At 31.6% G+C, this 12500-nt stretch overlaps 2 protein-coding genes across 2 annotated transcripts in view; both read right to left on the reverse strand.

Annotated features, from left to right (window-relative positions):
• Mpv17 (Mitochondrial inner membrane protein MPV17) overlaps window positions 1-12500 on the reverse strand; it is a 509363-nt gene that overhangs the window by 291837 nt on the left and 205026 nt on the right. The gene's annotated exons all lie outside the window — the stretch shown is intronic.
• LOC137625871 (mannosyl-oligosaccharide 1,2-alpha-mannosidase IA-like) overlaps window positions 402-12500 on the reverse strand; it is a 42206-nt gene continuing 30107 nt past the window's right edge. The window contains 5 exon segments of the mRNA XM_068356803.1: window positions 402-2035; window positions 2246-2386; window positions 4228-4347; window positions 9033-9316; window positions 10839-11063. Coding sequence (XP_068212904.1) covers window positions 2270-2386; window positions 4228-4347; window positions 9033-9316; window positions 10839-11063 — 746 coding nt within the window. The 3' untranslated portion in view covers window positions 402-2035; window positions 2246-2269.

Here is a 12500-nt window from a genome sequence, read left to right on the forward strand (position 1 = left end):
ACCGACTAGCAGTTGTTTAGGTCAAAAGCAGACCCACGATTTTTAACGGGTTTTAACGGGAAGTGCCCAAATTATCCACCCCTCCCACTTCGAAGTCCGAACCCAGCTCAGACCCTCTCATACATGAGGTGAGTGTCATGGACGCTCAAACATACATGATAAAAGCAGGGCGTAATCAACAGGCGAATAATGACTTGTGGAAAGCGAAGAAATGAAACGAAAAACGGGGTATTTGTTGGAATATTAGCCTACTATATTAAGAGAAGCTTTAAAAAAACTATATTAGAAATTCCGACAATGATTTTTTAAATAGTAGGAGAGGGAAACGGTCGGTTATATTTTTCAAAGCCGTGAAGAAAGTGTTGTCTGGTTGGTAATGTCACCCTCTTCTTGGTATGTAAGGCTGCATCATGTCCTCTAATTAGTTCTTATTACAGATTTTCTACCTCAAAGAATATCACAAACGCTTATATTGTTTGCTTCTTTAGGAACATTGTTATATGCTCCAATATTCAACGCCCTAAAATTTTTAGTCGTTGACTATTGTTAGTTTTCGAGATCTTGTTCTGTTAACAAATTGCCGAAGTCAATGGCGGTTGTTATTTCCTGCATTCTTTATGAGTTGTGTTTCCATTTGTAGTTACAAAGATCTCGGAAATGGTTTGAATTGTCTCTTATCGCCAGAACTGTTATGATTAGCCGCCCAGTTGTCTTCCCTTTTAATTCTATTGACTAATTAGAGAAAACATTGTACTGCAAATGCCCCTAGTAGACTAACAGGTAAACACTGTGATTTGAAAAATATATCTAGATGATCCCATAAAGCAAAAGGAACGCCAAGGAAAATTTCTGCTACCAAAGAAAACACCTTCCTTCAACTTCTCAATAGTAAGTGTGCTGAATTGTTTCAGTTTAGTTAATTTCACCGATAAATCCCCACATTTCACATCTAAGGTTCAACAACCCCATCAGTCAGAAAGTAGGGTTCCTCTGCAGTATAGGACCAGAAAAACAGCATTTAAAGTAAAAAGTAACATTGTTTAGGCAGTGGTAGGCCTCCCGCCGTGTGTTAGGTTAAGTTATGGAGTTCATGTCATATGTTAATCTAGGCCAACCCTATATTTAGTTATTTATGTCAACTAGGACATAAAACAGAAAGGCAATGACAACCATAGCACCTGCCTATTAACGAGATGATCGGGGAATCCTAACACTTATCATAGATTGAACAATGTCAATTCTATCACAATTGTAGATTTGGTTAGGGTCCACTCAGGCAATGACAACCACAGCACCTGTCGATAACTAGGTGATATACTATCCTAGCACCTAACTAGATTGGACAATGGTAACTATATCACATTGTAGGTAGGTTAAGTAGGTCTACTCATGTTAGGCTATTGTCCTTATTCTTTGGTTTTTCTTAGGAAACTAACAATTTTGATTCTATAATGTAAGTGTTCAACTATGTTTGTGTTAACCTACATCTCAAGCACCATGTACTGATTATTCATTCTCAGTTACGAGTAACGAGGAAAGCCCTATGATAATTTAGTAGCCTATTCTCTCTAAACTACGTAGGCCTATAATATGAAGTGTTGAGCAATCAAGGTAATAGGATTTCTGCCCCGGCATGTAAGACCCGCCCCCCCCCCCCAGAAAAAATGCAGCATAATCTAAATGAAGGAAAACTATGGTCTTCAGTTAACTGTTCTGTCTATTACGACACGCCCCCACCACCAGAAATAGAGAATAATTGCCAGAAGATTGATCGAGTATATTTTAAGACTAGACTTAGCTTTTATGCCAAGTTTCTCCCTGCTAAAAATAAGATATTGATTTGCTTGTCTTCGAACGACATCCAATAGAAATCGTTGCTGTGAATATTTACGGCTTTTGTTTATGTGGTTACTTGTATTTTTGTTGCATGTTCAACTCTTGGCGTGTGCTACCATTGTTTACCATGTGATAGAATGCATAACAATGATGCGTTCAAGTCACGAAGAGGTCTTGCTTTGCTTTGTCTTCTGATAACCTAGAAAATAACATAAATATAGATTAATCTTGAAGAATTATTCGAAGTGTTTGCATATTTTTTATGAGGTAATAGGACATTCTTTGGGGTGGTAGTTTTCCTTATCAATAGACGTTACCATCGATCAATAGTCTAATTCTCTGTATTAGTCATAAGAAATCTAAATTACAAGAGGAATCATAAAGCTATAAAAGATTCTGAGTAACTTACGCACGTCTTCTGCGCCAGAGATCTTTACGCTTTTCGGTAGAGAGCGTTCTTGCCAAGTATAGGTATAGGATGAGCCTCGGTGTTGAATACCCATTCGTCCAAGCTGATGAGCGAATCGTTGGAGAAGATCAGGTACAGATACTGTGAAGAAAGACAAGGAAATTAAACTATAAGACGATAACGTTATTTCGGCATTAACTCTCACGGTTTTGAAGAAAAAACTTGCCTGATTTTGTCAAATAAACTCATTGTGACTTAAGCTAGTTACCTTATCAACGATAGTAACAATAATAATCTCCCTTATATAATGAAGAGCAAGTGTCTGGAAATATATATATATATATATATATATATATATATATATATATATATATATATATATATATATATATATTTATATACATACATACATCTATATACATATATATATATACATATATATATACACGTATATATATATATATATATATATATATATATATATATATATATATATATATATATATATATAAATACACATTTACACACATATATAGATATATATATATATATATATATATATATATATATATATATATATATATATATATATATATATATATCGTTTCGTATATCGTTTCTTCTTACTGACCCAAACAGCATATAAATAACCAGGATAAATTAATAAACTGTGTATAACGGAAATATCTCTGTTTGTTAGACCCTCTTTGAAGACGACAATCAATGATTGAAGATCATTTGAATAATCTAAATCATGAATGAGTTATTAGCAGTGATTGGTATGAATATTCTGGGAATATACGAGGTCGAAAGGTCGCAGAGTTCAAAATAAATGTAAATACCAATACTAGATGGAGCTAAATATCTGGGCCGCGGACATAAGCAAGTCCAGTGATAGGATTCTCGACAGTCAACTATAGACTAAAAGAAAGGATCGAGATCATATATATATATATATATATATATATATATATATATATATATATATATATATATATATATATATGTATATATATATATGTATTTATATATATATATGTATGTATATATATGTATGTATATATATATATATATATATATATATATATATATATATATATATATATATATATATATATATATATATGTATGTATATATATATATATATATATATATATATATATATATGTATGTATATATATATATATATATATATATATATATATATATATATATATGTATGTATATATATGTATATATATATATATATATATATATATATATATATTTATGTATATATATATGTATATATATATATATATATATATATATATATATATATATATATATATTTATGTATATATATATGTATGTATATATATATATATATATATATATATATATATATATATATATATATATATATATGTATATATATATTTATATACACACACACACACACACATATATATATATATATATATATATATATATATATATATATATATATATATATATATATATTTATATATAGATATATTTATATATAGATATATTTATATATAGATATATTTATATATAGATATATATATATATATATATATATATATATATATATATATATATATATATATATATATATATATATAAACTCAAAATTACTAGGTTTGTAGGGACGCCATGAGATAAATTTAGTTTCCTCATCACGATACGTGTCAGTGAAAGGCATTGTCAACAGACAAAGCACAATTAAAAGATAAAATGGAAGGGAGGATATACTGTACAAAAAATAAAACTGCCTCATTTATCTTATCTCGCAGGTAAAGGGCAGGGCGATAAGATCTCTTTAAGCGTTTCGTAACACAAACACATTAAATCCACTTTGCGTTATTACGTATAATAACGAAATAATAACAAACGACACCCATCTGCGTCAATGACCTTCGATGTCAGGATGCCAGAAAACTCAAACTCAAAATCAATCAATCAATCAATCACTGACCTTAAGCGTTTCGGCGAGAAGGAAACTCTGTTGGACGTCATCCTTCTCGGCCTGTATTTTGTAGACGTCTCTAATGCCGCTGAATCCGCCACTTTCCACTCGGCAGTGTTTATCCAGAGCCTGAAGGGATGCAAGGGGTTAATAGTCACAAGATAAAGTATGTGTCACCAAGATATGGTTATGATGAGTTTTCAAATACCGGCAACATTGTCATTAGACGTCAAATACTGTCAACGCTGTCGTTTTAGATCAAATACCATCAGCACTGTCATTAAACGTCAAATATTGACAACTCTGCCGTTATACAACAAATACTGTCAACACTCTTGTTATACGTCAAACACTGTCAACACTCGTTATATGTCAAATACTGTCAAGACTGTCGTTATATGTCAAATACTGTCAACACTGTCGTTATACAACAAATACCGCCAACACTGTAGTTATACGAAAAATACTGCCAACACTGTCGTTATACGACAAATACTGTCAACACTGTCGTTACACGACTAATACTATCAACACTGTCGTTATACGTCAAATACCGTCAACACTGTCGTTATACGACAAATACTACCAACACTGTCGTTATACGACAAACACTGTCAACACTGTCGTTATACGTCAACTACCGTCAACACTCGTTATACGTCAAATACTGTCAACACTCGTTATACGTCAAATACTGTCAACACTTGTTATACATCAAATACTGTTACACTGTCGTTATATGTCAAATACTGTCAACACTATCGTTATACGTCAAATATCGTCAGCACTGCGGTTATACGTCAGATACTGTCAACACTGTTGTTATACGTCAAATACTGTCAACTCTGCCGTTATACGTTAGATACTGTCAATATTGTCGTTATACAACAATTACTATTAACACTGTCGTTATACGTCAAATACTATCAACGCCGTCGTTATACGTCAACTACTATCAACACTGTCGTTATACGTCGAATATATCAACACTCATTATACGTCAAATACTGTCAACATTGTCGTTAAACGTCAAATATCAACACTGTCGTTATACAGTCAAGTCACTTCAGACAACCTATTTTAAGGGCTGATTTTCTGGTCCTATACAGCAGGGGAAACCTTACTCTCTACATGATCTTTGCATTGATTTTATCGTATACATTCCCAAGCATTCATCATTTCACACCGCAAATTGCACGTTTATTGTCAAATCAACATTATCGAAGCATTTAAAAAACAAAAAAGTCTTCAGTTTTTTCTTGAAAGCCATAATATCTTCAGTCTTTTGGATGTCTAGTGGGAGATGACCTTTTGTTGTATTTTATCCATAAAAGATCTATTTTAATGTTGTTATTGTTCTTAAGATATGTTACTTTAATTGGACATGACTTCTTTTGGAGTTTATTTTCTTAGTTCCTTTAATCACTGGGCTATTTTTCCCTGTTAGAGCCCCTGGCCATAAACATCATGCTTATCCAACTAGGGTTGTAGCTTAGCTAGTAAAAAAAAAAAAAAAAACATGTTTAAGTCTATTTGTACGAATATATGTTAAACCAACAGGGATTCTGTGAATTTATTTCAACATTTTCGCTGACCCTTGCCTCTAGAAGCATTTAAAAAACAAAAGAGTCTTCAGTTTTTTCTTGAAAGCCTTAATATCTTCAGTCTATTGGATGTCTAATGGGAGATTATTGTATAGTTTTGGGGCCACATATTTGAAAGCTCTAGAACCTATGGTAGACATATATCTTAGTTCCGATAGCTTGAAACCACGATTTGTTGGCTGCACGAAATGTAGCAATTCTCTTAGATATCTTGGGAGTCATGTTCTGATAACTTGCTGATAACTTAGTGGGTTATTGTACACATTTTAAATTTCGAGCACATTTTGCTTTATATATATATTTGTTTTAAATTGCTCTAACAGGCTTAATTTTTGTCCTAGAGAGGTCAGGTTGGTCTCATTCTTTTGGAAAATGCCTGAAGTTTCTCATAAAATTATCAGAAATATGTAAAATAATGTAATTAACATCAAGTGTAGTTCAATTGATATAGGAATCGTCTTTGCAGTGGAGCCCTGAAGGGCTTCTTTTAAATTTTACTCTGTTGAAACTGCCCGGTTTTCTACCATATCGACATCGGATTTGGAGAGCCTCCCTGACTTCAGTACCCGGTCATATAGATCAAATTCATAAGACCGCCCTCTGCCATTTTCCCCCACATCATGATTAGCAGTCACAATCTTTTATTTAATTTGAGAAAGTACCTTCAACTACAATATTGAAAGCTAAGCTTCGAATCTATGAGGTAATATCCGGAATGGTTAGAAAAAATGTAGCAAATGTAGTAAACTTCTTCGAATCTATGAGATAATATCCGGAATGGTTAGAAAAAATGTAGAAAACTTCTTCGAATCTATGAGGTAATATCCGGAATGGTTAGAAAAAAATATAGCAAACGTAGTAAACTTTTTCGAATCTATGAGGCAATATCCGGAATGGTTAGAAAAAATGTAGCAAATGTAGTAAACCTCTTCGAATCTATGAGGTAATATCCGGAATAATTAGAAAAAATGTAGCAAATGTAGTAAACTTCTTCGAATCTATGAGGTAATATCCGGAATGGTTAGAGAAAATGTAGCAAATGTAATAAACTTCTTCGAATCTATGAGGTAATATCCGGAATGGTTAGAGAAAATGTAGCAAATGTAGTAAACCTCTTCGAATCTATGAGGTGATATCCGGAATGGTCAGAAAAAATGTAGCAAATGTAGTAAACTTTTTCGAATCTATGAGGTAATATCCGGAATGGTTAGAAAAAATGTAGCAAATGTAGTAAACTTCTTCGAATCTATGAGGTAATATCCGGAATGGTTAGAGAAAATGTAGCAAATGTAATAAACTTCTTCGAATCTATGAGGTAATATCCGGAATGGTTAGAGAAAATGTAGCAAATGTAATAAACTTCTTCGAATCTATGAGGTAATATCCGGAATGGTTAGAGAAAATGTAGCAAATGTAATAAACCTCTTCGAATCTATGAGGTAATATCCGGAATGGTTAGAGAAAATGTAGCAAATGTAGTAAACCTCTTCGAATCTATGAGGTGATATCCGGAATGGTCAGAAAAAAATGTAGCAAATGTAGTAAACTTCTTCGAATCTATGAGGTAATATCCGGAATGGTTAGAAAAAATGTAGCAAATGTAATAAACTTCTTTGTAACTTTTAAATTCCGAGTTTGGGGTTCGTTATTCAAATTAGAATAAAAAATTTTACTCATAATGAAATTGTATTAAGAAAGAATTACAGTGCATGATCATTTAAAGCGCTTATTAAAAGAAGAATCTATATTGCCTGTTGATTTAATATATTTGTTAATTGTTTTTATTTTCATTACACAAGTTTGCCTAATTTAGACTACATACTGTATATTAAACTTATTTTACGGCTAAGAAACTTTATATTTAGTAACTGCTGAAAATTATTACTCCACTAAGTTCTTGACAATCTGTTAAGATACACAAATTGTGTAGAAGAACCCTATAAAAATACTGAACGTTTTTTTTAATGTACTATATTATCCATTCGTCAAAAGTAAACCTGGGTTTTCTTTATTTTAATAATTTCAGATTATCGGCTTTTGAGATTTAAGTTATCTCTTATCATTTGGGTGTGAATATTAATCCGTTTTGCATATTACTGATTATGATACAGAATAACTTATAATCTTTCATTCCATATTAGCGGTGTTTACATTTAATATTGAAATCTATTTTATAGGTTCAAATTTATATTTCAGAAATTTTAAGGTTACTGAAGTATATGATTCTCATTTCTGTCATTGTCATTGTGATAATCATTGTAATTGTCATTATAAAGAATAGTTCTTTGATAATCGGTGTACATAAAAATCGAGTTTTGTTAATACTGATTTGTAATAGATCGAAATAACTTGAATATACTTACCAACCGTTGACATACATAAAAAATTGGTTTTGTTTATACGAATATACTTACCAACCGTTGATATACATAAAAAATTGGTTTTGTTTATACGAATATACTTACCAACCGTTGATATACATAAAAAATTAGTTTTGTTTATACGAATATACTTACCAACCGTTGATATACATAAAAAATTGGTTTTGTTTATACGAATATACTTACCAACCGTTGATATACATAAAAAAATTGGTTTTGTTTATGCGAATATACTTACCAACCGTTGATATACATAAAAGATTGGTTTTGTTTATACGAATATACTTACCAACCGTTGATATACATAAAAAATTGGTTTTGTTTATACGAATATGCTTACCAACCGTTGATATACATAAAGAATTGGTTTTATTTATACGAATATACTTACCAACCGTTGATATAAATAAAAAAAATTGGTTTTGTTTATACGAATTTACTTACCAACCGTTGATATACATAAAAAATTGGTTTTGTTTATACGAATATACTTACCAACCGTTGATATACATAAAAATTGGTTTTGTTTATACTTAGTTAATGTAATAAAATTCAAATAATAACTTGAATATTCTTACCAACCGTTGATATACATAAAAAATTGGTTTTGTTTATACTTAGTTAATGTAATAAAATTCAAATAATAACTTGAATATTCTTACCAACCGTTGATATACATAAAAATTGGTTTTGTTTATACTTAGTTAATGTAATAAAATTCAAATAATAACTTGAATATTCTTACCAACCGTTGATATACATAAAAAATTGGTTTTGTTTATACTTAGTTAATGTAATAAAATTCAAATAATTACTTGAATATTCTTACCATCGCTGCGTCCCAAGCCCAATCTCTATACTTCTGATCTTTAGTCAGCCTCCACATATAAAACCAGGTCTCTATGGCCTCCGGACGCAGGCTGTAGTGTTTCCCCGAAGGGAGAATTTCCTGACCTCCCCTCGTCTGAGAGAAACGAAAGCTGTCGGGACCGAGACCAGTGGGCGTGCGGGCGTAGGTCTCGTGGCATGTGTTGGCTATACCCTCAGCTATTTCCATCTCTCGTTTAGAGTTCGCACTTGGCAGGTATTTTGCCCCGAGGGCGTACATACCACCTGTAGGAGAAAGAAAGTTATTTATTAACTTTATAACTTTGACCAGTTTTCATAGCTTTATGTAAAAAGGTGTGACGAGCCGAGAGAAGGTTTATTTATTATAGAACACTCTCCTTTACATACAAAACCTCAAGGCAACAGGAAATTACATGTTCGAGAAACAGACAATGTTACATAGGAGAAACGCAGACATGTTTATTCTGGTTCTTTTTAGTGCGAGGGAAGAGCGAAGATACAAGCATAATATATACAAAATGAATTATGTACGATCGTGTGACACACGGTTGGTCCAAAGGATAGGAAAAAAGGGCGCTCAATTTTGTCAATTTTTCTCATTTCTTCAACTTTACAGTTTCTTTGCTGTCAAGTCAAAAATTGATGTTAGCATCATGATTTGATTATGAAGTATATTTAGAGGTTTAAAGGTCACTCATGACTGTCAAGAGGCACGGACAAGACAATGCCCTATAGACTAACGATGTATACATATGATCAGCGTCCAACCCAACCCCCCCCCCCCTCTCCAACAAGTTATGACAAGGGAGGGCCAGGCCATGGCTGCTGATGACTTAGCAGCTGGACCTGTGGGCTCTCTCTCTCTCTCTCTCTCTCTCTCTCTCTCTCTCTCTCTCTCTCTCTCTCTCTCTCTCTCTCTCTCTCTCTCCTATTTGATCAGATATTAATCAAAAGCTCATATTTACCAACAAAACATATCAGTCACCGTCTCATACTTACCAGCAAAACTTATAAATCACTGGTTAATACCAGCAAATCATATCAATCACTGGCTCATACCAGCAAATCATATTATCAACCACCAGCTCATACCAGCAAATCATATCAGTCACCGCCTCATACTTACCAGCAAAAAATATTAATCGCTGGCTAATACCAGCAAAATGTATCAATCACTGGCTAATACCAGCAAAACCTATTAATCACTGGCTAATGCCAGCAAATCTTATTATCAACCACCAGCTCATACCAGCAAATCATATCAGTCACCACCTCATACTTACCAGCAAAAAATATCAATTGCTGGCTAATACCGTTAAAACGTATCAATCACTGGCAAATACCATTAAAACGTATCAATCACTGGCTAATACCAGCAAATCATATTATCAACCACCAGCTCATACCAGGAAAACTTATCAATCACCAGCTCATACCAGCAAATCATTTCAATCTCCAGACCATACCAGAAAATAATATCAATCACCACCTCATACTAGCAAATCATATTATCAATCAACAGGTCATACCAGAAAAAAAAAATCAACCACCAGGTCATACCAGCAAAACATATCAATCACCAGGTCATACCAGCAAATCATATTATCAACCACCGGCTCATACCAGTAAATCATATTATCAATCACCAGCTCATACCAGCAAATCATATTATCAACCACCAGCTCATGCCAGTAAATCATATTATCAATCACCAGCTCATACCACCAATTCATATCAATCATAAGCTCATACCAGCAAATCATACCAACCACCAGCTCCTACTCACCAGCAAAACAAGCCAGGTGATCCATCTTGTGCACCAAACTACCTCCCATACTTTCGGCCAAATATGTCAATCCTGAACGAGTCTGACAAACGAGGCGGTTCGTGATGGCTTGTATGGCGTCCTCGTACAGCTCCTTGGCTTGGGTGTCCGTCGAATTCGATTGAATGTAGGATTTTATCAGGTATTCGTAGAAACTGTCTCCAAAGGCCCCGATGGATGTGTGTTCTGTGGCATGAATGATAGCAGATTAAGACTTTTTTTTTCTTTTTTTAATCATACTCTTTTTAATATTTTTCTTTTTATTCTTGGATGAAATAGAATTGTTGATTACTTTTTGTGATATGAATGATAGCAGATTAAGACTTTTTTTTTCTTTTTTTAATCATACTCTTTTTAATATTTTTCTTTTTATTCTTGGATGAAATATAATTGTTGATTACTTTTTGTGATATGAATGATAGCAGATTAAGACTTTTTTTTTCTTTTTTTAATCATACTCTTTTTAATATTTTTCTTTTTATTCTTGGATGAAATATAATTGTTGATTACTTTTTGTGGTATGAATGATAGCAGATTAAGACTTTTTTTTTTTAATCTTACTCTTTTTAATATTTTTCTTTTCATTCTTGGATGAAATATAATGGTTGATTACTTTCAGTGGCATGAATAATAGCTGATTAAGATTTTTTTTTAAATCATACTCTTTTTAATATTTTTCTTTTTATTCTTGGATGAAATATAAGTTGATTACTTTTTGTGGCATAAATAATAGCAGATAAAGACTTTTTTTTTTTAAATCATGCTCTTTTTAATATTTTTCTTTTTATTCTTGGATGAAATATAATAGTTGATTACTTTTTGTGGCATAAATAATAGCTGATTAAGACTTTTTTTTTTTTTTTTCTTATAAATCATACTTTTTTTTAAGATTTTTCGTTTTATCCTTAGATGAAATATGATAGTTGATTACTTTCTCAGGCATAAAAAATAGCAATTAAGACTTCTTTTTTTTAAATCATACATTTTGTAAAGATTTTTCATTAAGTTGATATGATTGTTTCATTCTTAGGTAAAATATAATAGTTGATTACTTTCTTTGGAATAAACAATAGCTAATTAAGGCTTTTTAATGAATCATACTTTTTATACAGATTTTTCATTCAATTGGTATAATTGTTTTATTCTTAGATAAAATATGATAGTTGATTACTTTCTGTGGCATAAATAATAGCTAAGACTTTTTTTTTTAATTAATCGTACTTTTATAAAGATTTTACATTCAACTGATATAATTGTTTTATTCTTAGACAAAATATGATTCGATTGTATCATTCAAATTGCTTCATGGCTTCTTTAAATTTAAAAAGATTTTCCATTCAATTGAAATAACAGTTTTATTCTATTAGCTAAAATATGTCATTCGAATGACTTCGTATCTTCTTTAAATTCAAGGGAATAATATTTACAATGCTATGAAAATAACACATGCAGAGGATAAAATTATTGCCCTTTCATTAGCAGATTATATTAAATGGTGAAATAAGTACTATTATATATTCACGACATAGAAATTCAAGGTTAAGTTTATAACCACATGCTGTAAAATAGTGGATTTTTTGTGTGACTTTACATGTCTTTATACATATTATTATTATTATTATT

This window comes from Palaemon carinicauda, chromosome 33 (assembly GCF_036898095.1).
Source record: "Palaemon carinicauda isolate YSFRI2023 chromosome 33, ASM3689809v2, whole genome shotgun sequence".
NCBI lineage: Eukaryota > Metazoa > Arthropoda > Malacostraca > Decapoda > Palaemonidae > Palaemon > Palaemon carinicauda.